Raw genomic sequence first — 26,112 nt, 5'->3', positions numbered from 1 at the left:
TCTTCCTAGGCTCCGCCCCTAGCCCTTGCGCCTCCGCCTCCCCAGAGGTCTTCCCTTCTGACACACCGAAGTCCTTCAGAGGGGCGGGGCGCACAGCACGAAGGGGCGGGGTTTGGGGAGAGGCGGTACTCCTCTCTCGGAAGGCCGTCGGCGACCCCGCCTCTGCGCTCGATCGTTGCCAGGAAACAGGCATCGACGCTCTGGCTTGGCCGGGTCCAGCCAATGAGCTGGCACGCCACTGCCCAGTAGTGCGTCTCTGGGCGGTTACGTGTGGTGCGCGGGGGCGCGGATTGCGTGGGGCGCGGGGCGGGGCGCGGCTGGTGCTCCTGAGGAGCTATGGCGGCGGCCTGAGCTCACCTAGCGGCGCTGTGGCGGTCGGGCCTGGTCAGGGTCGGTGTTCTGTGAGTGAACGGCAAGTATGGGCCGGAGGGCCCCAGGACTGCGTGAGGGAATAAGGAACTGGGCCATGATGGCCCCGGGTTTGGTGACTGAACAGGTTGTGAGGGGACAGGTTTAGGGGCTGGCATATGGCGAGGGGCCGGGTGTGAGTGCCTCAGGTAGGGCAGCAGGGTTAGAGCCTAAAGGTGGGTGGGCACGTAAGGAACTGGCTTGTATGAGGGGCTGCGGTGCTTTTCGAGGGGGCAAGTGGCAGGACCTGTGAACAGGAGGTGCAGGGGCTCCTGTGGGCGGGGGAGGTTCAGCCCCGGGACCCAGGTGTGGGGGCAAGGCCCGTGCGGGGAGGGGGAGAGGAAAGGGCGAAGGCGTGTGCATGCCGGCCAGTGGTGAATTGGTGAGGGAGTTGAGGGCAGAGCAAGGGAGGAAGGGCTCAGGTTTGTGAGACTTGGCTAAGGCTGAGAGCTTGGTTCTGAAGCCTCCTTCAGTGGCTTGCTCTGGCTAGTGAGAGCAGTAGTTCTAGATGGAGTAGGACAGCTTGGGTGAAAGTGTCATGCACTTGGCACTTCTGCCCCCAGGGGCCTTACATATTTTGCAGGACAAAAAAAAAGTCACTATGAAATAATTTTTGAGGCTTAGTCTTCAACAGAGTAATAATCACGGGGATCCCCGTTCCCTCAGGTTCCTCCTTGGGACTGCAAACTTGAAGATGGTGCCTCTCATGGAGGTTTTTGGGCTAGGATTGCCTATTTTTCTCTCCACCTGCTTCTGCACAACCTCACCCTTCTGCTGCTCCTCACCTGTGCTGAGCTTGGGGCTCTGATGTTTGTCATATATATTGGATCAACCACGTTCAGTTGCTAATTCTACTTTATGGAAGGATTGTTATATACAGCCCTATATTTAGGTTCTCAAACAGAAAGGCTTTGCTCTAATATACTTACAGTTAAATTAAACAACAAGAAAAAGCTATTAAGGTAAATTTATGTTTAATAAACTGCTGATATTTACCATGTACACGTTTAATGAGTTTTGGCATGTTTACATATGTGAAATCATCACCACTTTCAAGATATTGAACATTTCCACCACCCTCAATGTCTTCTCCTGTACTTTTGCAGTTGGTTCCTTCCTTCACAACCTGATACTGGGTTCAATTTTTTAGCATTTTACAGGTCTCCATTTCCTACCCACATGCACATGGAAATTTTGAAAGTCCTGGAAAACTGGGTTGGCCCTCAATGATAATAACCACTTTCACACCAATAAATTTTCCTCTGCTGACAGTCTGCCACAAAGCCTAGACACCTTCCCCAGCATCAGGAAAGGCTAGGCCTTTCTAGATCCTTCTCTGAGAATGGGGACAGCCCAAGTTCCCATTCTGTTCCAGCGACTCAGCGTCAGAACAGGCTACTGTTCTGTCCCATAATATGTTTTCGTTGCTTCTCTCTGCATACCAAACAGGTATGCATATGGCCTCAACTCTCCAGCCTCATCTCCTGCCACTCCGCTCATCTCATGCAGCAACCTGTCCACATAGTCAGGACCCTATAGAACCTATGTCTCATAACAGGGTTTAAAGCAGTGGTTCATAAACACTGGGCCAAGGATTTTGCCAGTCCTTGATAAAGTTTTTATCCATCCAAGGTGGAAGGATGAAACATGAGTTTTCATGAAGAAATTTATTTTGAGATTATTTTTATTCTTTTGGTGTTAAAGTGCTCTCCCACTGATGAAATAATGGTGATAAAAAATGATGGATTTAAGGAAATAGTCTTATTTTTTATCAAAATAAGAAGTAACCCTATATTTTAATATTTAAAAAATATTTCTACTGATTAATGAATTCCAAGAATTTATAGAGTGATGATGTGGTTGTTGTATTACATTGAGGAAATACATCTTTATATAGTAATTCTGTAGAACTCCTGATATCGGGACAGCATAGGTTTTACATTGCAATCTCAAATTTTACTGGATTTACATAGATAATCTTATGAATTAGGCAAGGGCAGTACTTCTTATTATAGATGAGGAATAAAAGTCAGAAGCCAGAGGTCACATAGTGATTAAGTGCCAAAGTGGAACCCAGTTTTGGTCTCCTAAGAGTGACTTGGAGAAAGAAAGTTTGTAATAGAGAACGAAGGTGATGTGGACCTTTAAAAGGCACATGATGTATAGGGAGGGTTGTGATGATATGGAGGACATTATACTAAAAACAAGTATTTTTCATGATTTACATTTGTCCTATTTCTAAAAGATGAAAGATGGTTTGAGGGTGAGATAGGGATGAGGGTCTACTTAATATTGTGTCAGTGACATAGGAACAGGTATACACAGTATGTGGATCACATTATGATAGTGATAGGATGAGTCAAGTCACATGTCAGAGGGTTCTTTGGGATTGTTTAAATTCTTGGTCATTTTGAAGAAAGCACTGGGTTTGGTAAGCTTATCGTTTGCTCTACTGAACTCTTCATAGAATAGTGGTACATTAAGTATAATGGGTTTTGACTTATGACTTGTATCTCAGTGATAGATGTGAGAAGATGAAACATAGATGAGGATGATGACATGAGATAGAAACATGTTGTATGGAACCATTTGTTCCACATCTGTTAGTGCCAGGCATTCTTCTAAGTGCTGAGAAAAAAAATACATTCATTCATATATTAATTCACTTATTCATTTAGCAAATACTTCTTTAGCTTATAGTCTGCCCTGTAGTGCTCACATTTTATGAGATAGCAAGATAAGACATGATCCTCTGAGGTCTTAAGGAATTCTCAATCTGGCTGGGAAAGATAGACACATGAGAAAATAATTTCAGTTTAGAGAGAGAATATGAAATATAAAAATATAGCATAATGAGGTAATTATTTCTCTATATCTAGTCTCAGCCTTTCCCTATGTTCCAATTATACAATATATTTATATATTTAGTGATATACTATACAGCTCCAAAGATATCTCAGATTTAACGTGTTCAAAACAATTCATTGTCTTTGCTCTGAAAGCCTGCTTTTGCACCTTATGCCCCATCTCAGTCCAGGCAAAGATTTGGGTGTCATCTTTCATTTTTTCTGCTCCTTCACCACCTGCGTTTAATCAGTCATTAAAATCTTAATACATTTTCTTTTCTGTTATTTCTCTTCTCTTTACTTCCACTCCTACAACTTCACTATTAATTTACCTTAATTCTTCTTCATCTCTCATCTGGACTCTCCTTACCCCCCCAACAATCTGGCTTCAAGCTTATGTTTTGTAGTCTGTTCCTAGAATGATCTTTCTAAAAATACAAATCTGATCATGGAACTCCTCGATTTACAAAGTTTTGGCTCTTTGTGTTTGTAGGACAACATCCAAATTCTTTAATATGGCATCATTTGGCCTCAACTCTCCAGCCTCATCTCCTGCCACTCCCTACTCTGTGTTCTAGCTTGAATAAATTGTTTACAGTTCTTAACAAACTTGTTACTTTTTGGGGCCTTGAAATATTGGTAATAACTGCTTTCTCTATTAGGAATGCCCTTTCTTCTCTGAACAATGAACTTGCCTCATCTTTAATATCTAGTTCAGCCTCACCTCCTTTTGGGCATCTTTGTCACCCTCATCCAAAAAGGGTAGACATAACCGTGTTTGACTTGGGGATTCACTGTAGGAAATGGGAGTTATGATGTGACATGTGAGTTCCAAGGGCTCTGCTGGAGTCTTGAGAGGATTCCCTGTAAGAAGCAGAGGTGGTGCTGGGGAGAGGCGAGATAGTGAGTCTGTCTTGCAATATAAGTTGAGGGATAGTCAAGATATGTAAGATGAGCTCTAGGTTGGTAGGCTTCTTTGAGGTGGTCCTTCTCCACTCTCTGCTTTTGTATTCCTATAAGGTTTTAATCCACTCTTTCTACTTTCACTATTAGGGTAACAGCCCATCCATACCTCTTATATCAGTATCAGTCATCTTGCCTAGGAAGAGTCATTTTAGGGAGAGAAGCCTTACAATTTTACTTACCTGTTCTTAGAAGGTCATTCTGGTCACTTCCTGTTAGTTGTAGGTGTTAGCAAGTGTATCCCTGCCCCCAGCTCCTGTTTTCTCTTTGCCTCTCCCAGGGCAAAGGTTCATAAGTGCGGCTGAGCGACTTCCTGTCCTGTGCTTGCTGTTCTGACGTTGGTGAACGCTCTTGTTAAGTGTGCCTGTAAGGCTGTATTTTGGGCCCTAAGGTGAGTGCATACCTTGGATTTTTGTGTCTCTGAAAGATTATCTCCTTTTTTTTTTCCTGTGGCTGGAATCTGAAGGTAAATCTGTAAGAGGGTGTCTACTTTTTTCTAGACTTTACTATGGGAGGTAATAGGGTGGTGATTCCACAATCTATTTTGACTTGTTCTGAACTTTGCAGGGTCAACAGGGTAAAGAAGTCTGACTAGGTGATAAGGGCCACCAAGCTATGATTTTTGCAGTATGTGAACAGGACCCAGGTTAAGTGTTGACTTTTAGATTCTGAGAACTGATTCTAGCCTGGCTCTTATCCTTGAGGTCTTTGTAAAGAGATGGGATGGGGTGAGGAAAGGTAGTGGAGATTAGTCCCTCTTGAGTGAGGAAAGGTAGTGGAGATTAGTCCCTCTTGAGTCTGCAAGCAGTGCTCTTTGTTGGTCAAGCAGTGGAGCAGAAGTGGGCACTCCAGGTATAATGCAAGGTAGGTTTGTTAATCTTTGGAATTGAGTTCTAGAAGCTGGAGGCAGTTTAGCTCTGGACATGTTAATGCCTCACTTTGCTGAGACTGGGTGCTTGGCCTTCAGCTGATTGGGTATGAGTGTGAGGTGGTGAGGATGGACATGTCATGGCAGGTTAGATCTTTCTATTCAGTGAGAGATGAGGGCACTTGGGTCAGACAGGATCAGGAGTGGGAAGTGGGGAAAGGCAAATATCATTTACAGAGCCACCTGCTTTATGCCTGGAGCGCTACATAGGTTATCTTATTTAATTCCTAAAACAGTAACAATACTTATTTTTATCAGAATTTAGAGATGAGGAAACTGAGACTCCAGTGTGTGAAGCGATTTATTTTAAGGTCACTTAGCTGGAAAATGGTGAAATGAGATTCAAGCCTTTGTTTGAGGGACTCCAGAACTCATCCTATCTTTGTTTCTTTTGTTTGACCTTAAGGCGCCCTAACTCTATTTGTTTTCAGTCCTCAAAGAGATGCGATTGAGAAAGAGGTCTCTAAACAGTAATACTTTTGTCTCCATCAGGGTCTTCGCTGGTAGCAGATTGTACAAATTGGGTTTGGGAAAAACTTAATAAAGGGACAATGTGTACAGAGATATGGGCAGAGTTTAAGGAATCCAACAAGGATGATGCATTATCTCAGGGCTAAGAACAGTGAGAGGGCAGGGCTAGTAAGACTAGTAACAGGACACTTCTTACCAGATTCTCAGCTGTTGGCTTTGTTTTCTCCAGCCCATGCCTACTTGGGACTGTAGGCATGGGACTTTGTGCAGATGGGTAAGTCCCTTTTCTGGTGTGTTCCTGCTACTAATAGTTCCTAGTCTGAGTGACTGTGTTATATGGTTTACGAAACCATTTGTGAAAGGCTGAGCATCCATTCTGTGGTTCTACCACCTTCTCACCCTTTCTCTTCTCCCCCACTCTCACTGTCTTGGGTGGGTGACAGAGGGAAAGCTGGGTGGGGGTGGTAGTGGTAGATATTAGTGGACTCTCTGTGTGATTTTGGATTTACCTGAAGTGGCACCCATCCTTTATTACTGTTGACCTCCCTTCCTTTTCTCAGACTAATCCTATATAGTACCTTATTTTTTGTCAGTTATTTGTATCTTATTTACTCATACTTGTTACTTACTTCAGACTTTTTTCCCTCACTTGACAAATACCTTTGAGGTCTCCATCCTAAAACCAAACTGAACCGAACCTGAACCAAACCAAAAGAACTATTTCTCTTGACTCCCCACTGCCTTTCCCAGCTTCTTTAAACTATTGCCTTATTTTCATCTGAATAGCCAGTAACCTCGGCCACCATCACAGCCACCCTGTCCGTGCAGGTTTGCATTTGATTGGGACAGATAGTAATGAAACAGCGGAGCCAAGAACTGGTGGGCCATTACCTTTAACCCTAGCTCGTACCCGCTGGGCAAGAAATACACACAGTATTCTCTTTCCATTCAGGGCTCCCAAAGCTACTGATTCATCCTAGTTTCCTAGACTCAAAGGCTCCACCAACCTTTGTCACCTCTGTTTCCCATCTCCTTCTCTTTGCACAAACTCTGTATAAACTGGCTTCTCCTTCAGCACTCTGCCTTCTTGGCTGCCCCTCCTCTGCAATGCTGATGACAGAAACTGTGTGAGAGTGCCCCCGGTCTGCCTTGTTTTATAGTGTAGAAATTAAAGCCTTTAAGCCAGGGGTTGGGAACCTTTTTGGCTGAGAGAGCCATGAACACCACATATTTTAAAATGTAATTCCGTGAGAGCCATACAATGACCCGTGTACGTTATGCATTATCTAATAAAAATTTGGTGTTGTCCTGAAGGACAGATGTGATTGGCTCTAGCCACCCGCAACCATGAACATGAGTGATAGGAAATGAATGGATTGTAATACATGAGAATGTTTTATATTTTTAACGTTACTATTTTTTTTTTATTAAAGATTTGTTTGCGAGCCAGATGCAGCCATCAAAAGAACCACATCTGGCTTGCGATCCATAGGTTCCCGACCCCTGCTTTAAACCAATATACAAATAAGGAAGTCTCTGATACAAAGCCACTCATCTGAGCTATAAATTGGATTCCTCATAAGAGTGCACTACTCCACGTCATGCAACAGTCAAGGGGTTGGGGAAAAGCTCAGTTTTGAGAGGATCTTAGTATTAAAAGGATGTTGAAAAGATGTTAGTACTAAAAGGGTGGGAAAGGCATAGGCTATAAGGACCTTGCGAGCTTACAGCCTGTCTCCCACACCCAATGCAAAAGCAAGCAAACATATACATCATATTTACAAACTTATTTGACTAACATCATCCTTTCCTATATTATTGACTTTTCCTGAAATTGCATCTTTACTTGTCTTTGGCTCCTAGTCATTCTGTAAGCAATTATTTCTTAAGTTTAAAACTTTTTTGCTAAAACTAGCTGAGTTTTAGTTTTTATTCTACTTAATCTCTCTGTAGACTTTACACTATGGGTACCTCCAGTTTCTTGAAACTTTTTTTCCTTTGATTTTTAAATTACCACTCTTTCTTGGATTTCTTCTTCCATTTATAGCTACCTTCATGGTTTTCTTTAAAGTCTTCTCCTTTGCTTTCCTAAATCTTGGTTTTCCCCAGGATGTCACCCTTAGCTTTTTTTGTGATCTGCTGATCTCTGGATGATTCCACTTACTTTCATAGCTTCATTTACCACTTATAAGGTGGTGACTCCTGGTTTTATATCTCTAGTCTTGATTTCATTCTTGACCTCAAGTTTAATATTTTTACTTGCTTTCTGGACATCATGGATATCTTATAGGTGTGTCAAAACTTAGCATGTCCAAAATGGTACTCATGCTCTTTCTAAAACACAGTTCCCTTTGTTTTGTGTTCCTAGTCTGTTAGTGGCATTATCTTTTTATGAAGTCACCTGTACTTCATATTAAGGCCTTCTCTTATCCTACATTCATTTGCCATGTCTTGTTTCTTCTATCTTATAGGTAGCTTAAATCTAGAGGCAGATTGTCTACATATGCATCTCAGTCTCACACTTACTAGCTAGCTAGCTTTGACAATTTAACCTTTCTAGGCTTTGACTTTCTTTTTTGTTTTTTAATTTCATTTTTTTAATAGAGAGAGGAGAGAGAGGCAGAGTGGTGGGGCAGGGAGCGGGAAGCATCAACTTGTAGTAGTTGCTTCTTGTATGTGCCTTCATCAGGCAAGCCTGGGGTTTCAAACAGATGACCTCATCATTCCAGGTCAATGCTTTATCCACTGTGCGACCACAGGTCAGGCTAGGCTTTGATCTTTTTCATTGTAAAATGGAGATAATAGTACATTTAGGATATTTATGAAGTTTAAATGAGATACTATGTGTGGTGCTTTCATTTTTTATTTTTTATTTGGTGAGAGGAGGGGAGACAGAGATTGAATCCTGCATGTGTCCTGATTGGGATCTATCTGGCAAGCCCACTAGGGATGATGCTTTGCCCATGGAGGGGGGGTGTTTGCTCCATTGCTTAGCAACTGAACTTTTCTTAGTGCCTGAGGTAGAGGCCATGAAGCCATCCTCAGCGCCTGAGGCCAACTTGCTCCAACTGAGCCATGACTGCAGGAGTAGGGTGGGAGAGAGAGAGATTAAGAAGTGAGAAGGAGTGGAGAAGCAGATGGGAGCTTCTCCTGTGTGCCCTGACCAGGATTTGAACCTGGGACATCCACATGCCGGGATGATGTTCTACCACTGAGCCAACTGGCCAGGGCCCATATATTAAAAGTTTGTTTTTCCCCTTTATTTGAGAGTTAAAGGAGGTGGGGAATATGAGAATGAGAATAACATTAACTCATTGTTCCATTTAGTTCTGTTTAGTTGTGCATTCATTGGTTGCTTCCTGTATGTGCTCTGACCAGGGATCAAACCTGCTACCTCAACGCACAAGGACAACCCTTTATCCACTGAGCTACCCAGTCAGGGTTACATGTAGTACTTAAAATAGAGCCTGGCACATAGTAAGTACTCAATATGCCATATGTTAGCTGTTATAATTATTTTAAATTTATTATCATTCAGTTCTACAAGCATTTTTGAATGCCAGATATTATGTTACCACTGAATTTCAAGGAAGAATGAGTGATATGGTCACTTCTGTTAAAGAGCTTGATATATGTTAATGGCAGAGATATTATAGGTGTAAATAATTTCAGTATGGGCCATGCTAATGTAGAGGTGAATCTCACATTTACCTTTCTACCTTAATTCATGCTATCCTTTTTTTTTCTTCTTTAAAACAGACTGTTGAAACAGATTCTTACAGATTGTCCACTGCCATTGTCTCCTCCACCTTATAGTGCTGTCTGACATATTTTTAAAGGCAAATTTTATATATTGTCATTTCTTTGTTTGAAAACTTCCTTTGTCTCCAGGGTGTCCATAGATGAGATCAAAACTCCTTAGCATGATATTTAGTGATATTTATAACCTTCACCCATATTTATCCTTCAATTCAATATTGCATCTTTCTTCTCTGGATAGTCTGTAAGCTGCACCAAACTTGCAACTGTTCTTCAAATTTGTCATGTTCTTTCAGAGTGTCATATTTTTGTACATACTGTTTTTAATATGAAGAAGGCCTTTCCCTCTGTTCTCTTTGTGGACAGTATCTATTGTTAAAGCTTTAAGTTAGATATCACCTTTCTTTTTTTTTGTATTTTTCTGAAGTTGCAAACGGGGAGGCAGTCAGACTCCCGCATGCGCCCGACCGGGTTCCACCCGGCATGCCCACCGCTGGGCGATGCTCTGGCCATCTGGGGCGTCGCTCTGCTGCAACCAGAGCCAGTCTAGCGCCTGAGGCAGAGGCCATAGAACCATCCTCAGTGCCTGGGCCAATGGAGCCTTGGCTGCGGGAGGGAAAGAGAGAGAGAGGAAGGAGAGGGGGAGGGGTGGAGAAGCAGATGGGCGCTTCTCCTGTGTGCCCTGGCTGGGAATCGAACCTGGGACTCCTGCACGCCAGGCCGACGCTCTACCACTGAGCCAACCGGCCAGGGCCTAGATATCACCTTTCTAAAATCTTCTTTTAATCTCCCAGGCAGAATTAGTTACTTTCCTTTATGCCCTTGTGACACTTTTGTAAATACCTGTTTATAATAAATACTGGAGTTTTTGTTTGTGTTCCCCCAGCAGTTCTAACTCATCCTGTATTTCTAGTGCTTATGTAGCACCGTGCCCAGTACTTTATCTGTGTGGGTATACATTGAGTTAATCAGTGAGTGAAGTTTGTTTGCTATTTAGGACTGGTCCCACCTGTTATAAGACTGTCTCCTATTCTATAGAAGGTTTCCTTAAACATAATTGCTACATTTCTTTAGTTGTGAACTGGTAATGGTCACAGAAGAGTATTTGGGTTTGCAGGGTATGGCAGTGTGGGGCTTTTGCCAGGTCTCTGGGTTTCTTTAACCCTTGTTGAGTATAAAGAGGAAGGACAATGGAACCACACCTTTCCTCTGAAGTTTTACTTTCTTGAAAGACAATAATTCTGAGAGGGGTGCTGGGTGTGATGGAGAAGGAACTGTGAGGCAACAGCTGTTTTGGTACTCTTCCCCTTTCTTTAGTGAGGGTGTCCACAGAAGTGAGTGTTGTCCCCAGGAGTGAGTGTTGTATGTATCTGACAGGAGTGGAAATATGTGTGTATATGGGAGAGTGTTCATGTGTTCCTTGGTAGAATGAAAATTATTTTGCTCTTTGGGTTGTCTTTGCATTTCCACCTTTTAGGAGTATTCAGATAATGATCTCTTTGCCCATTTTCTACTAGTGGGCTTCTAGGGAGAAAACTGTGTTTGGTTAAGCAGAACAAAATTTGTTCCTCAGCAGTGCCAGAGGGCTGGAGGCAGATTAAGATTGGGTCATTCATTCATTCAAGCATATATACATTCAACAAATATTGAGTCTTTAGGTACTAAGGATACAACAGTAAATAAAACAGATAAACCATGTGCTCTGTAAGCTTACATTCCAGGGGGGAACATAGAGAAATAAATAATTTCAGGTAGTAAAACTATTAAGAAAGTAAAATTAGGAAGCTAGAGAGTAAAGGTGGGAAGATGTGCTATTTAGATAGAATTGTTAAGTGAGGCCTCTCTTAGGAGATGGCATTTGAAAAGAACTGAGTGATGTGAGTAACGTGAAGATCAGGAGAAGAAGAGCATTCCAGCAGAGGGAATGGGGAAGTATTCACAAAGGCTGTATGAGTAAACTATGAGTGAGGAGGAAGATGGTACGAGTTTATACAGATTAGGTTATATAGGGCCCTATAGGCCAAGGTAAAGATTTGGATAATCACTAGTGTGATAGGAAATCATTGGAGGATAGTCAGCAGAGTAGAGATATAATATAATTTAGATTTTAAAAATATCACTCTGGTTGCTGTGTGGAGGATAGACTCTCAGGGGACAAGATTGGAGGCATGGATGCCAGATTGGAAGCTATTGTAGTAGTGAGACATGTTTTGAAGGTAGAGATGATGGAGTTTGCTGATGAACTGGGTGTTAGAAGTCAGGAAAAGAAATGAGGATGATATCCAGGATTTTAGCCTGAGCATGTAGGTGAATGTTGATATATATTGAGATAGAGAAGGCTGGGGGAGTAGTAGGTTTTGTGGTAGAAATTAGGTCTGTTATAGACATGTTAAATTAAAGATGCTGATTGTGTATGTGTATGTGTGTGTATGTGTGCGCACGTGTGTGTGTGTGTGTGTGTGTGTGTGTGGTTTTCATTGGAGTGGTGGTTCTGAGTTCTTCCTGCTGGGTAAGTGGAGAGCTGCAAACTTCTGTTGATCCCTTTCAATATCTCTTTTTGAATTAGATTTGCAAGTCTGGACTGGTCAATAACCTCTGGGCTTGCCACTCCAGCCTGGCGTATCTTCTGGCTCCATGGCCAGCTACTGGCTCCTACAGACCTGATGAAGTTGACTGGAAACGCAAGTGGAGAAAGCCTCCAGCTGGCAAATTCTCAGAGATTGGTCCTCTGGCCACTGGCCCTGCCCAGCCTGCCTCATGGAGAGGATGAACTGGCTGAGCAGACTGGCCTCCCGGGGCCCTGGCCACCGTGTGCCTCAAGGGGCCAGTTTGCAGACCCCTGTCATGGCTGACCCTGAGACCTGCCTTATGGTCTTCAAGAATCACTGGTCCCAGGTAGGAGACTATATGCCGGAGGACCTAGTCAACTGCTTCCCTGAATTCTTCTAACCTTCTGTGTTTTCTCAGTGTCCCCTTTAGTCACCTTACCATCTTAGATTCCTTTTGTCTTCTGTCCTGTGTCCCCAGGTGGTGCGAATCCTGGAGCGGCAAGGACCGTGGGCAGCCCCAGGGGGTGCAGATGATCTCAGTGCAGTGCGCAACCATACTTACCAGATGTTGACGCTGCTGGCAGAGGATCGCGCAGTCCCTGCATCCCCCACTGCCCCTGGGCCCCTTCTGGAGTTTGCTCTGCGTGAGGATCTGCTAACCCGTGTGTTAGCATGGCAGCTTCAATGGGATGAGCTTGGGGATGGGGTTGAGGAACGGCGGGCTGAACAACTGAAACTATTTGAGATGCTGGTGAGCGAAGCTCGTCAGCCACTGTTGCGGCATGGTCCAGTTCGTGAGGCTCTGCTGACCTTGCTGGATGCCTGTGGTCGCCCTGTGCCCAGTAGCCCAGCACTGGATGAAAGCTTGGTGCTACTTCTCAGCCAGCTGTGTGTGTGTCTGGCCCGGGAGCCTTCATTGCTTGAATTCTTCCTGCAGCCACCTCCTGAGCCTGGAGCTGCCCCCCGTCTCCTCCTATTTTCTCGCCTTGTTCCTTTTGTCCACCGAGAGGGCACCCTGGGCCAGCAGGCCCGTGATGCTCTACTCCTGCTTATGGCTTTGTCAGCTGGGAGCCCTACCGTGGGCCGCTACATCGCAGATCACTCTTACTTCTGCCCGGTCAGCACCTCCTGGGATGGGGGTTAGGGTATGGTATGTGGGCATTGGACAGGAGATGTAGAGGGTCTGTGTATCTGGGCTTTCTCCTCAGGAACTAGCCCCCTGGGTTTGAAAGTAGTGCTGGGAGTTGGGGTGGGGATGAAACATGGGCTTAGGTAGATAGGGCAGGTACTAAGGCTCTTCATGGGCCAAGGTTCCTGGTGATGCTCTAGAACATTGGGTAGCTAAATATCTGCTCAGGTAATAGCTCTTCCCCCTACTCCAATCAAAACTCTGGGCTTGTAGCTCCCCTGTGCCCCTTTTTCATATTGTCTGAGTTTTTGGTAACCTATCCTTGGTGATGGCCCCCAGGTGCTGGCCACAGGGCTGAGTGCCCTGTACTCATCACTGCCCCGAAAGATTGAAGTTCCAGGTGATGACTGGCACTGTCTGCGACGGGAGGACTGGCTGGGAGTGCCAGCCCTTGCACTCTTCATGAGTTCTCTAGAGTTCTGCAATGCAGTCATTCAGGTGGGACTGGGATTCCCAGGAGGTCTGGTCCTTGGACATTCTAGGGGTATGGGGTGGGAGGAGGTGCATTCCCCGGAGTTCCACTATTCTCTCATCTTGGGGGTAGGCTGCCTACTTGTGTTGTACCATTTGACTCCCTTTCAGACAGTGGTCCCCCTCACAATCCTTTCCTCTTTCTCGCACCCCTACAGGTGGCTCACCCTCTGGTGCAGAAGCAGCTGGTTGATTATATCCATAATGGGTTCCTGGTACCTGTCATGGGCCCTGCTCTGCACAAGGTGAGAGTCATGGGTAGCAAGACAGAATAGAGGATTAGGCTGACGGGTGGCAACTTTAATGCCAAGACCAATGTGGGAGACAGTGGGCTAGGTACTCCTCCCTTTTCCCCTCTCTGCTCCTGGTTCCTCTGTAAAACTCAGGGAAAATGACTCAGTATATGTGCAGGGAAGCCCTAAATTTCTAAACTTTCCCTTCCCCTTTGTCTAGACCTCTGTGGAGGAGATGATCGCCAGTACGGCCTATCTGGAACTTTTCCTCCGGAGTATCTCAGAGCCTGCCTTGCTCCGTACCTTCCTGCGATTTCTGCTGTTACACCGGCATGACACCCATACCATCCTTGACACACTCGTTGCCCGTATTGGCAGCAACTCCCGGGTATGGCCCCTACCTCTGTCCTGGCTTACTTGGGTGAGCCATCTTCTCTCTCTGAGTTTTGTTTTGGGGGGGTGTTTCCGCCCTTCTTTACCCTTCGTCTCCAGTATTTACTCTAGTATTTAACTTTTAACTATTTTGGGTACAGATTTTAATCTATGCCCCTGCTCTTGTAATATATGACTCTAGAGCACAATTTCCTTTTCTGGATAACTTGGCTGCTCATCATGGCTCTAACCTTTTGTCATTTTGCTACACTTGTGATGTAGCATTGACATGAGGTTCTTTTCAGCCATGTAGTGCTCTGGCCTGTTGTGGTGACTCAAGATCAGTTTCTCAGGTTTTGTGCTTTGATAGCTGACCCAGTTGCTACTGGTATGCTTACCTCCCCCCCCCCCCCCCTTTAGATTTTCTGCATTTGAACTGTTATAACTTGGGGCATCCATCCACCTACCTACATCCATTCTTTCTCTTGAACATCTGTATTGAATGTTCACTATGTGCTGTATTGTTCTCTGGTGCTGAGTATAATGGTAAACAAGATAGACATGTTTGAGGATTTCATGGAGCTTCCTGTATGGAGGAGGTAAATAAAGAAAACACAGTACTGAAATAGTAGAAAATTGTGGTAATTATAATGAAAAACCAAACAGGGTGATAATAAAATAAGATGGTGGTAAAAAAAAAACAAAGCAAAATCAAAAACCTTTCTAAGCAGGTGACATTGAGCTGAGACTTAAAGGTCATGAGGGGGAAATGGGAGAACTGTCTAGGCCAGGGGTCGGGAACCTATGGCTCGTGAGCCAGATGTGGCTCTTTTGATGGCTGCATCTGGCTTGCAAACAAATCTTTAATAAAAAAAATAGTAACGTTAAAAATATAAAACATTCTCATGTATTACAATCCATTCATTTTCTACTGCTTATGTTCATGGTTGTGGGTGGCTGGAGCCAATCACAGCTGTCCTTCGGGACAACATCAAATTTTTATTGGATAATGCATAACATACACGGGTTGTTGTTATGGCTCTCATGGAATTACATTTAAAAATATGTGGCGTTCATGGCTCTCTCAGCCAAAAAGGTTCCCGACCCCTGGTCTAGGCAGAGGGAGCAACATGCAATGAAAACAAAAGGAGAAGAGCTTAATGTATTTGAGGAAATGAAAGACCAGTGTGACCAGAGGTGTAGTGAGCCAAGGGGAATAAGGGAATGAGATGAAGGTAGAGAAGTAGGTAAGATCATTCATGACCTTGTAGAACATGGTAAGAAGTTTGGACTTTAATACGAATGTATATAAAGTAGAAGTAAATAGTTAACAAGTAATAAAGACCTGAAGTCTTTCTGGGGGAATAAAGCATTAGTTTAGACATGGACATTTATTTTGGCTCGGGAACCATTTTTGTTTCTTTTATTACAAATAATTGGAGTTCTCTGGGTCTTTGTGTTTAAAACAAGTTCTTGGGTTTCTAAGCATTGTAGAAAACTCTTAGATAATTGAGGTACTTGGTAATAGGGTTCCAGGTAGATGGCTATGTTTTGTATAGGTGAGGTTTCTGAATAGCTAAGTGAGTGTATGTATGAGATAGTCTGCTCTTACTCTGCTGGGTAAAATCATGATACATGCCTTGTTTAAAAGTTATTGGTATAAACCAAAAGAGAATAGATATCAAAGCTTTAATTTTACAAAGATATAAAAAATTTTTATTTCTCATTATGGTGATATTAGACCATGGTCTTGTATTTATTTGACCTCAGGAAATGTCCTGTTTATGTTTCAGGACAGCTGATTTTCTTCTTGGGGTTGACCCCCCCCCCCCCCACCGTGCTAGCCTCTATACATCTTGCTTTTGTCTTAATCTTATCCTAATTTCTTTGATTCTCCATTATGTAGATCTGCAGTCTTTAGCATATATTTCTATTAGTCTCGCATTTGGTTCCCTGGTCTGAGGAACCTTTTATACTCTTGGGGTATTTCTTCTTGGTTCCTGGTTCTTTAAAGAAACAGATCTCTTCTGATTTCAGGATGCCTGTGTTGGTCTGGCAGATGCATTCCTTTCCACTGTTTGGCCTTTTTAAGCTTGATTCTCTTGGCCTGACTTTGTAACTTCTGTAGCCTCTTTTGTGGCTTAAAGTAAATCATGCTGGCTGGCCAGTGTGTGTACCTGGACACTTGTATTAGTTTCTTATTGCTGTAATACCAAAATAACAAAAACATAGTAACTTAAAACAATGCAAATTTTTTCTCTTATACAGTTAGTTCTGTAGGTCATGTATTCCATGATCTCTCCAGGCTAAAATCAGTGTTGGTGGGGCTACGTTCCTTTCTGGAGGCTGTAGGAGAAGATCCATTTCTTTGCTAGTTTGGGTTCTTGGTAAAATTTATTTCATTGTAGTGATAGGACTGAAATGTCTGTTTTCTTGCTGGCTCTCAGCTGAGGACCATTTATAACTTCTAGAGGCCAACTAATTCTTGGTTTATGGCCCCCTTCTTTTATCTTCAAAGCCATCAGTAGTGGATTGAGTTCCTCGCATGCTTCAAATCTCTTCTTTTTTTTTTTTTTTACCCAGCTAGGAAAAGTTTGTTGTTGTTAAGCAGTTGTGTAATATGATTGGGACTACCTTGATAAGCCAGGATTAACTTCCCATGTCAAATTTTGTAACCTTAATTATATCTCCAAAGTCCCTTCTGCCATGTAAGGTAAAATATTTAGTTTCTGAAGATTAAGACCTGGACATATTGAGGGAGGGGCATTTTTCTACTTATCACACAACCTTTCAGTGAATGTGAATATTTTCATTGCCAGTTAAAATGCACACTTTATGGTAAATCTCCTAAATACCTGTGCTCTTTAAAATGTGAACTGTTGTGACACTTTTTTCCCACCATGACTGGCTTTTAGTTCTCATTTAGTAAATGACAAGCACCTAGACTGTGCAGGTAGTGCCCTAGATGAGCGATTTTCAACCTTTCTCCTCTTATGGCATACAAATTAATTACTAAAATTCTGTGGCACACTGAAAATACATACTTTTTAACGATCTGACAAAAAAATAGGTATGATTTTTATTAGTTCACACTGAACAGCTATTGTTGTATTTGGCTGTTGTAATTTCTTTATTTGACAATTTAAGGGAAAAGAGGTCAATGACCCTGACTAATCAGATATTGCATGTTTTAAAAATTCTGTGGCACGCTGGTTGAAAATCGCTGCCCTAGACTGAGACCCAATAGTTGTCTTCAGGGAGCTCAAGGTATCTGACATACTTGCCATAAAGGTTAAGTTTTTAGAAAGTGCTGTGGGGATTCAGAGGAGTCACGAGAGCTTGTGTGCGTCTGTTCTCTTAGTCTATCCTGAGGCTAACTACCATTCTTCCTTTTCTAAAACAAAAGGTTTCCTCTATTGTGGACCCACCTATTTTTTCCTTTTCCTGTCAGCTGCCTTTGAGCTTTCCTTTATCCCACCTTCTGAGAGATAACACTGGTATTGGAAAGGTGACTCAGACTCCTGTTTACAGCCCAGCCCACTTCCCAGCTGGTATTCCTCCAGGTTCCCTCTGTTTTCTTGTTGGTAGGCACTCAGTTACTGTGCTGCTACAGTCTCTGCTGACAGGCATTCACCTGGTTACCATGTTATTGTCTTCTGTTAGTCATTTATTCAGTCCTCATGGGTATTCATTCCACTTAAGTATTGCTGGAATCTCTGCTGACTGGTATATATAGCTAGAGAGTTGGCTGACATTTGTATGGCCTACAGAAATAGGTTGAATTTGACAGATGGTTTATTCTTATCTGTTAATAGTGAAGTCTTGCCCACGAACATTACGTGATCATTTATTGAATGACTGCTGTGTGCCAGGCCCTGTGCACATTGTTTTTCTAGGAGTGGTTGGTTGGACCTAGGGCTTGGAGGGGGGTTCCCATTTGGTAAACATCTTGGAGGTTAGAGAGCTCTTATAGTGACTCCCTCCATCCTCCCCCAGCTCTGCATGGTCTCTCTGAGTCTCTTCAGGACCCTACTGAACCTTAGCTGTGAGGATGTCATGCTGCAGCTGGTTCTCAGGTACCTGTGGGGTTAGGGCTGAGGGATGGCGGGTCCTGAACCCTTAGGGCCTTGTGCATTGCTGGGGCAATGGGTTATATTGGCGTTGCTCATGTGGTTCCCTACTCTTGGAGCCACATCCATTGACCTGATGCTCTCCCAAGCCCTTCCTTCCTGATCTATCCTGTGTCACTTTTCTGCTGTGTTTCCCAGGTATCTTGTCCCATGTAACCATGTGATGCTGAGCCAGAAGCCAGCTGTGCGTGATGTGGATCTATATGGACGAGCAGCGGACAAGTTTCTCTCCCTAATCCCACGCTGTTGTCGGCATCGTGCCCCCAGCCCACCCCGTCCAGAGCATGCCTCGTGGGCACGAGGTGGGCCTAACAGAGAGTCAGGGAGAAGGGAGGATACCACGGGTATGGCCTGGATTCTAGTGGAGCCTAATAAGTTGTGGGGGAGGGAGGTGGCCATGAGTGGCATTCTATCTTTGGGGAAGTCAGTGAGGGGTCTTTCAGGATAGATCCTTAACTGCACCAAAGAAATTTAGCTTCTGAGCAAATTTAGTTTCTCTCTAGTCAGTATTCTTCCTGTTTCGGTTGTTTATTTGGTATTGGTGGTGGTGAGATGGGGTGGTGGATAAGGAAAAGCTTCATTTGGAGGATGGAAAGTCAGCTGTCTGAACTGATCCCATGTTTCTCCTGTCGCATTGCTCTGTCTCTGTTTCTCTAGGTGTCTTAGCCCTCCTTCTGGACCTCTATGTCTTTGATCCTTCTTATGTTTTTCCCCCATCTGCAGGCCCTGGAAGCCCAAGTGTTGACTCCTCTTCTGTGGTAACGGTACCCCGGCCTTCTACGCCATCTCGTCTGGCCCTTTTCCTGCGACAGCAGAGCTTAGGTGGCACTGAGTCCCCAGCCCCAGCCCCTCACTCACCAGGGCTTGCTGCTTCCCCGGCCTCCAGCCCTGGCCGACGGCCCAGCCCTGCAGAGGAGCCTGGTGAGCTGGAAGACAATTACCTGGAGTATCTGCGTGAGGCGCGCCGTGGTGTGGACCGCTGTGTCCGAGCCTGCCGTACCTGGTCTGCTCCCTATGATGGCGAGCGGCCCCCTCCTGAGCCCAGTCTTGTTGGCTCCCGGACTAAGAAACGCAGCCTGCTGCCTGAGGAGGGCAGGGACAATGTAGGGGAAGGGGAGGAGGAGGAGGCGGGGAATGGAGGACTGCCTGTGGGTGCAGCAGGGGGCCCCGGCCACCTGCCTTCTCCTCAGCTCAATGGGATGCCAGGACCATGGCCTGAGGGGGCCAAGAAAGTTCGTCGGGGGCCACAGGAGGGAGCTGGGGACCTGCTAGAGGGTACCTCTGAGGGCATGGCAGGCCTAGAGGGCTTTGGGCAGGAGCTTCGGGATCTGGAGGTGGCATTGAGCAATGGGGGGGCTAGCTCAGAGCCTCCCCTAGAGCCTTCACTACCTCTTGAGGAGGAGGAGGCCTACGAGAGCTTCACCTGTCCCCCTGAGCCCCCTGGCCCCTTCCTCAGCAGCCCTTTGCGGACTCTCAACCAGCTGCCAAGCCAGCCCTTCACTGGTAAGCTACTTACCCTAGGCCTTCTCCTTTGTGTACTCTTTGCATGTTTCAACGTGTTTGTGCTGGTTTCCGAGACTTCTTGGTGGTATCATTTCTGTATACTAGCCGAGCTTCTCATTCATTTTGCTTGGGTTCTTTCCAGATACATATCATGTCATATGTGTGACTCTGTGTCTGTGTGTACATCTTCCATGCTTGTGCTGTTTTGAGAATTGATGTATGTCTGAGCCTTGTATGCCTATTCTATTTGCATGTTCCTCTTACCCGCTCTGGCTATTTCCTAGGGTTTGTGATCAGGATATTTTCTGTTTGGTGTTTCCTGGTGAATCACAGCAATATGTCTGAACCATGTGGAAGACATACTTGCTGTCCTGTGTATGAGGCACCTCTTTGTAAACCATGTTGTTCCATGCTCTTCCTACTATATATCTGTTGGGGTCTTAGCTCTTCTGTGGCCCACGATCAGCTCTTTTGGTGTTCTTCCTTACTCAATTCTGGCCTCCTTTCTCCCATTCTCTTCACAGAAGGACTCAATTTCAAGTTTCTCCTATTCCCTGTCCTTGTATATGGTTGGTTGCCATGACTGTCCAGTAAGACTTTCTTAAGGATTTATGGGCAGTAATAAGGAATGAAGAATGAAATACCTCTCTAGGGAAGATGACAAAGCATGGCTCTGAGCTCCTCAGTTGAGTTCTTTTGGTCCCTCAAGGGTGCCCTTGGAGCTAGACCTGACCTAAGTGGCTGAGCTAACTCCTCTTTGTTTTGCATTGAGAGCCAGTTCTACCCAACCCAGCCCTCAGCTGGTTCTTATTCTTACTCCACACCCTGTGTGAGGGGGAAGAAAAATAAAAAGAAACACCTGTGGGAAGCAGTATAGTGCTTTGGACTGGATATACCTTGAATTAAGGCCCTATCTATGCCATTGCCACATGTAAATCACCACGATGCTGGTCCATTGTGAGAACTCAGCACAAGGTCGCTTTTTACTAGGATTATCATCTCTTGAGTGCATGGCATATAAGTTGACCATGGCAACCACCCTTCTCCGGTTGTTTGTAGTCAAGTTGTTGTGCCTTGATTAGTACATGTTCTAACTGGGCATGGGATATGCTGCGATCCTGCTTGCACAGCATCGGGGGTTCTGCTCTGGGGTCATGATTACTTCCTCTTGCAAACTATAGAAAATATATCTTTTTATTTATTTACTTAGTCTTTGCTTTGCTTCTTACCGCTCAGCACCACCAGAAGGTGGTGTGCAAGTGGTACCACATTCTTTTAGTGAACTATTAAAATGAACCCTGAAAGTACAGTTTTTGGTTTTACCACATTTTTTTTTCAGAGACAGAGAGAGTCAGAGAGAGGGATAGATAGGGACAGACAGACAGGAACGGAGAGAGATGAGAAACATCAATCATCAGTTTTTCGTTGAACACCTTAGCTGTTCATTGATTGCTTTCTCATATGTGCCTTGACCGTGGGCCTTCAGCAGACCGAGTAACCCCTTCCTCGAGCCAGTGACCTTGGGTCCAAGCTGGTGAGCTTTGCTCAAACCAGATGAGCCCGCATGCAAGCTGGCAACCTCGGGGTCTCGAACCTGGGTCCTCCGCATCCCAGTCCGATGCTCTATCCACTGTGCCACCACCTGGTCAGGTGGTCTTACCACATTCTTGAAGCATTAATTTAATCTCTGTCCTTTTACTTCTTTGTAAAGTCATCTGGGCTTTTTGAATTTTCTTTTGTAAGAAAGTGCCAGGAAGTGAGAAGAAAAAAAGGACAGAATTACAGGTATTTTAGGACCCTGTTAAGCTAGAGTTATTTTGGAGCTAAGGCTAGTTATGTGCATCTGGAGTGGAGAATGTTCTGGAATTTTTTTACAGGATCTATTGCTTCTTGCCTTTCAATGTTCTCCTGTCTTAATTCATAGTGCAGTTCTTAGGCACACTCCTTTCCCCCATAGGTCCTTGGTCAGACTGTGATTGTCTGGAGTGCTGGTTCTAAGGCTCTGGCTCATTTGAGACCAGTTTTCCCAGTGGGCCATTCTAATTTTTTTGTCCTCTCCCTCACCAGAGTCTGCCCTGAATTGGTTTTCTCTGGCTCTGAACTTTTTCATCTTCTCGATTCCCAGCTCTGGAAGAGAGCTGCTTTAATTTTTGGTCCTCCATAGGTTTCTCCCCTGACTTTAAGTTGGCCCATGTTGTCACCTTTTTTTGCCTTTGCTACACTTTCTTCTTGCTTTCTTTTAGACCCAAGTCTAATGTTATCCCTTGTTCTGTGTGCAACCTGATTCTATTTTTTGGTTGTAATCAGTTTCTCACTGCTTTCTTCTGTTGTGCCTCTCGGATGAAGCTTTCAAAAAAACTGCAAAATACAGTACTATGTATCTTATAGTTATTTGAATACTTATAATTTGCTTGATTTTGGGCTAAATGCTTTATATTAGTCTCTCTCTTATCCTCTTAATAACCTTATGAGGTGAATATATATATATATATTTTACCAAGTAGGAAACTATGCTTGGAGAGTTTTGATCCATCCAATAACTAGTAAAGGGTAAAGCTGAAATTTGAAACCAGGTCTTCTGACTCCAGAGCTTACGATCTGGCTCTTCAGCTCAAGTATGTGTAGTTAGTATCTGGACTCTTATGGGTTCCTGTGGTGCCTGCCATTTTATATTCTCCAGAACAGGTAGTTACAGGATATTTAAACATACCCAGAGTCTGACAGATAATTTTCATCTAGTCGTGGGGGTCTTTTGTTTTTGGGAAGAATGCATGCGATGTGCATTGTGTTCAGGCCTTGTATCCTTGTGCCCACCTCCCCAGGCCCCTTCATGGCTGTGCTCTTTGCCAAACTTGAGAACATGCTGCAGAACTCCGTCTATGTCAACTTCCTGCTGACAGGGCTGGTGGCCCAGCTGGCCTGTCACCCCCAGCCCCTGCTCCGCTCTTTCCTGCTCAACACCAACATGGTCTTCCAGCCCAGTGTCAAGTCCCTGCTGCAGGTGTGCGATGCATGCATGCATGGGTGCGTCCAGGCTCCATGATGGGCCAGGTCTGCAGCTGGAGTGGCCCTGGGGGGCTGGGAACAGGCCCGTTGGGACTAGAGAGAATTGTGTCAGTCTAGACTACTGAGAAATGTCATGAAGTTGTGCTTTGTAGGTGTTGGGCTCTGTGAAGAATAAGATTGAGAGTTTTGCGGCCTCCCAGGAGGACTTCCCGGCACTGCTTTCTAAAGCCAAGAAGTACCTCATTGCTCGTGGCAAGTTGGACTGGGCTGAGGGCCCTGCAGCAGGACCTGCTCCTCGCCGCTCCGATGCTCTGGGTGAGTCCTACCCCACCACCCCTCTCCTGACCCTCTCTACACAGCTAATTAGCCTAGGTTAATTGAACACTTATTAAGGGTAAAGCCTTGTGCTAGGAACTGGGAACTTGAAGAAAATTGAATCTTGGTGTTTGTTCTTAGGCTTCTGGTCAACAGATTATATACTTCTGTCTACTAAGAACCAAATTAGCAGTACCAGCAAGAACTGCTTCAGTAGTTGGGGACTGGCAAGAGGACAGAGTAATGTCTAGGTTGGATACTGTTGCAGCTTGGTAAAGGACATGGCATTCTACATGGGTCTTGAGAGATTGTGAGTAGGGAAAGGAGTGGGATGGCCTTATTCCTCTGTTTAGGGGACAGTATGAACTATTTAGTTGGAGTAAGGCATTTGGAAAGTGGTGGAAGAGTTGGTAGTAAAGCTGAAAGATTTAACTAGAGCAGAAGATTCTCAAAGTAGAAGTTGGGCTGGGTAGAAGTTGGGACCTTTTAGGTAGTGAGAAACCATTGGAGGTTCTTAGATTTGAGAGTGAAGAGATAAGTTTATTAGTTCATGTGCTAGGTGAATTAGAACTAGGAGAAAATGCAGTTAGGGCAAGTAGTCAGGAAGTAACCTTTAAGGCCTGAATTGGAATAATGGAAATAGAAAGGAAGAATTTGATATGATAGAAATGGGTTGGAAGAATTGTCAGAGTTTAGTGAGTGGTTGTGGGGAATAAGGAAGAAAGATGAGCTAAATATGACCAACTTTTAAATCTAGATCTTTCATCAACAATTATCTGAGGACTTGCTGTATGTGCTGTATATCATTTTTGGTGCAGGAAAGTCAGGGAGGTAGAAGATGAGATCTCTGCCTTTCAAGAGCTGACAGTCTATAGAGACTAGAGGGATGTCATTACCAAGGGAGCAAGGTCCCAAAAGTGGTGTGATCCAGACCAGCAGGAAAAGATGAACTTTGGATAGGTACAGAAGGGAAAGCTAGGGAATTGAAGTCATCCTATGTTAATCAAAGTAGGATGCAAAATAATATGCCAAGGGTAAGAGAGCAGATGTAAGATGGGGCTTAAGGAGAAAAGTACATGGGTTGGGAAGAGTACCAGAAGACCTGATGGTTTCCTGATGGTCTAGTACTGTGAATATTTCTTGCTTCCCCATTCCTGGTACTGTGTTCTCTTTGAAGGGCCCAGGGATACAAAGGTAACTAAGACAGAGTTCAAGCACTTTAAGCTCACAGATTAGTGTGCGAGGTAGATGACATATAAAACAAGTTATTGACACATTGAAATTAGGGTAGTAAAATGGGAAATCAGTGGAGGGCGTATCAGAGGAGATTTCTCAAAGAGATGGGGATAGTGAAATTAAGCCAAGGATGAAAACAGTAAGGAGAGCAAAATTAAGGCAGGGAGGCTATAGAAGCATGCCAAGAGCTTGGAGGGTTCCAGGAAGAGCAGACAGGTGTGGATGCAAAAGCAAGGTGGAGTCTAGAGAGTTTTGAGAAGAGGTTGGAGGAATATGAACCTAGTTGTGAAAAGTTCTGAATACCAAATTTAATTGCTCTGTCTAGCATCACTCTGTAGCCAATATTGGAGGTAGAGAATGGGTACCATATCATGATCTAGAGACTAGATCCCTAGAGTGTAGGCCTTAGATGTGGACATAGGTCTGGAGCCAGGAATCTAAACCAAGAATTAGGGGAAGTAGGTCAATATCTTAAGTGGCTCATTTGAGTCTAAGCTGGCCATAAGGTCTGGCCACACCAGTGGGAAGGTGGCTTTGGTGAATAAAGGAGAGGGATTTGTAGAAGGTGAAGTGGCACAGGGAGCAGATCTTGGAGAGACAGTGGAGTATGACAGAAATGATGGTCACTGAACTATGGGATTGCACATACATCATCTGTGAAGGGGCAGAAGATGTGGGTCAGATGATACAGATAAGCAGGGGAAGGTGGAAGTGGTTGACTCGTTCAGAAGGGTGATAGGAAGCATGAAGTAAAGGCATGTTATGGACTGAGGAGAAATAGGTTGGTGATGGCATAGTGATTGGAAAGAGGAGAGGTAAGAAATCCCTCAGGGTCAGGGGGCGTGGAAAAGGAAGGGATCCTGGCTGGGAACGAAGTGGCTGAAGTGACTGACTGCGAAGACGGAAGATAATGGTTTGCTGAGTGGGGAGGCTGGATAGAAGGAAGAAGGTTGGGGAGGCAGCATTTTGGTGTTGAAGTCCTAGTCAAGAAGTCTATATACGTAGAGAGGTGGGGAAATTTTGTCTCTTAGACTGAGGGAGTTTGCCTGACCTATGCACCTTCACAGTAACCCCTGTTTATTTGCAGTGAAGAGCCGGAGGCCGTCCTTGGGGGAGTTGCTCCTGCGGCATGCACACAGTCCGACCAGGTCCCGGCAGGCAGCACAGTTCGTTCACCAGCCTGGGAGAGATGGCACAGGACTTGGCCTAGGTGGGGGTTCCCCTGGGGCTTCAACTCCGGTTCTACCCCCCCGGGGTGGGGCCACCGAGCGCCAAGGTGAGGCTCTGCGAGTCAAGAATGCTGTCTACTGTGCAGTCATTTTCCCCGAGTTTCTCAAGGAGCTGGCTGCCATCTCCCAGGCCCATGCTGTCACCTCGCCTTTCTTGCTGGATACTTCAGAGGAGGGAGATGTCCCTCTGGTCTCAGGCTTCGGGCCCCTCAATCCTTAACTTTCTTTCATGGACAATCAGGGCCTTGAATGGCCTGGGTTGGGGCCAGGTTACAGGCTCCTTTTTATGTTTGGAGGGAGTGGCAAGAAGACTTTTTAATTTATTTGAGATGAATGTTTTATGGAGAACTTGTTGCAATATGTATAAAAGGGAAATCTCTATTCTGTGCTCATTCTTCTTTCCCACCTTTTTTCTTTGGGGCTGGGTCTCAAAAAGATTGTACATAGATGGGGAGGCGTCAGGGATATTTTCTTGTGAAAAAATTGATGCCAAGGTTTTAAGGT

At 44.6% G+C, this 26,112-nt stretch overlaps 1 protein-coding gene across 9 annotated transcripts; it reads left to right on the top strand.

The window, feature by feature from the left end:
• The first annotated feature begins 305 nt into the window (after positions 1-305).
• FHIP1B (FHF complex subunit HOOK interacting protein 1B) lies at positions 306-25,992 on the top strand. Of its 9 annotated transcripts, XM_066250810.1 has the most exons (13): positions 314-401; positions 4,498-4,608; positions 11,942-12,270; positions 12,403-13,041; positions 13,393-13,551; positions 13,743-13,829; positions 14,038-14,238; positions 18,186-18,265; positions 18,458-18,663; positions 19,043-19,822; positions 22,645-22,823; positions 22,981-23,143; positions 25,467-25,992. In XM_066250810.1, the coding sequence occupies exons 3-13, from the start codon at positions 12,133-12,135 to the stop codon at positions 25,826-25,828; spliced, it is 2,994 nt and encodes a 997-aa protein (XP_066106907.1). In that variant the 5' UTR covers positions 314-401; positions 4,498-4,608; positions 11,942-12,132; the 3' UTR covers positions 25,829-25,992. The 9 variants fall into 9 exon arrangements, with proteins under 9 accessions (XP_066106912.1, XP_066106910.1, XP_066106911.1 ...); XM_066250815.1 differs by lacking the exon at positions 4,498-4,608 and having other exon boundaries at positions 306-412; positions 14,038-14,205; positions 18,458-18,621; XM_066250813.1 differs by lacking the exon at positions 4,498-4,608 and having other exon boundaries at positions 306-412; positions 14,038-14,205.
• The last annotated feature ends 120 nt before the right edge of the window (positions 25,993-26,112 follow it).

Source organism: Saccopteryx bilineata, chromosome 1 (assembly GCF_036850765.1).
Source record: "Saccopteryx bilineata isolate mSacBil1 chromosome 1, mSacBil1_pri_phased_curated, whole genome shotgun sequence".
NCBI lineage: Eukaryota > Metazoa > Chordata > Mammalia > Chiroptera > Emballonuridae > Saccopteryx > Saccopteryx bilineata.
The sequence above is the reverse complement of the archived record's forward strand: the minus strand, read 5'-3'. Positions and strand labels throughout refer to the sequence as shown.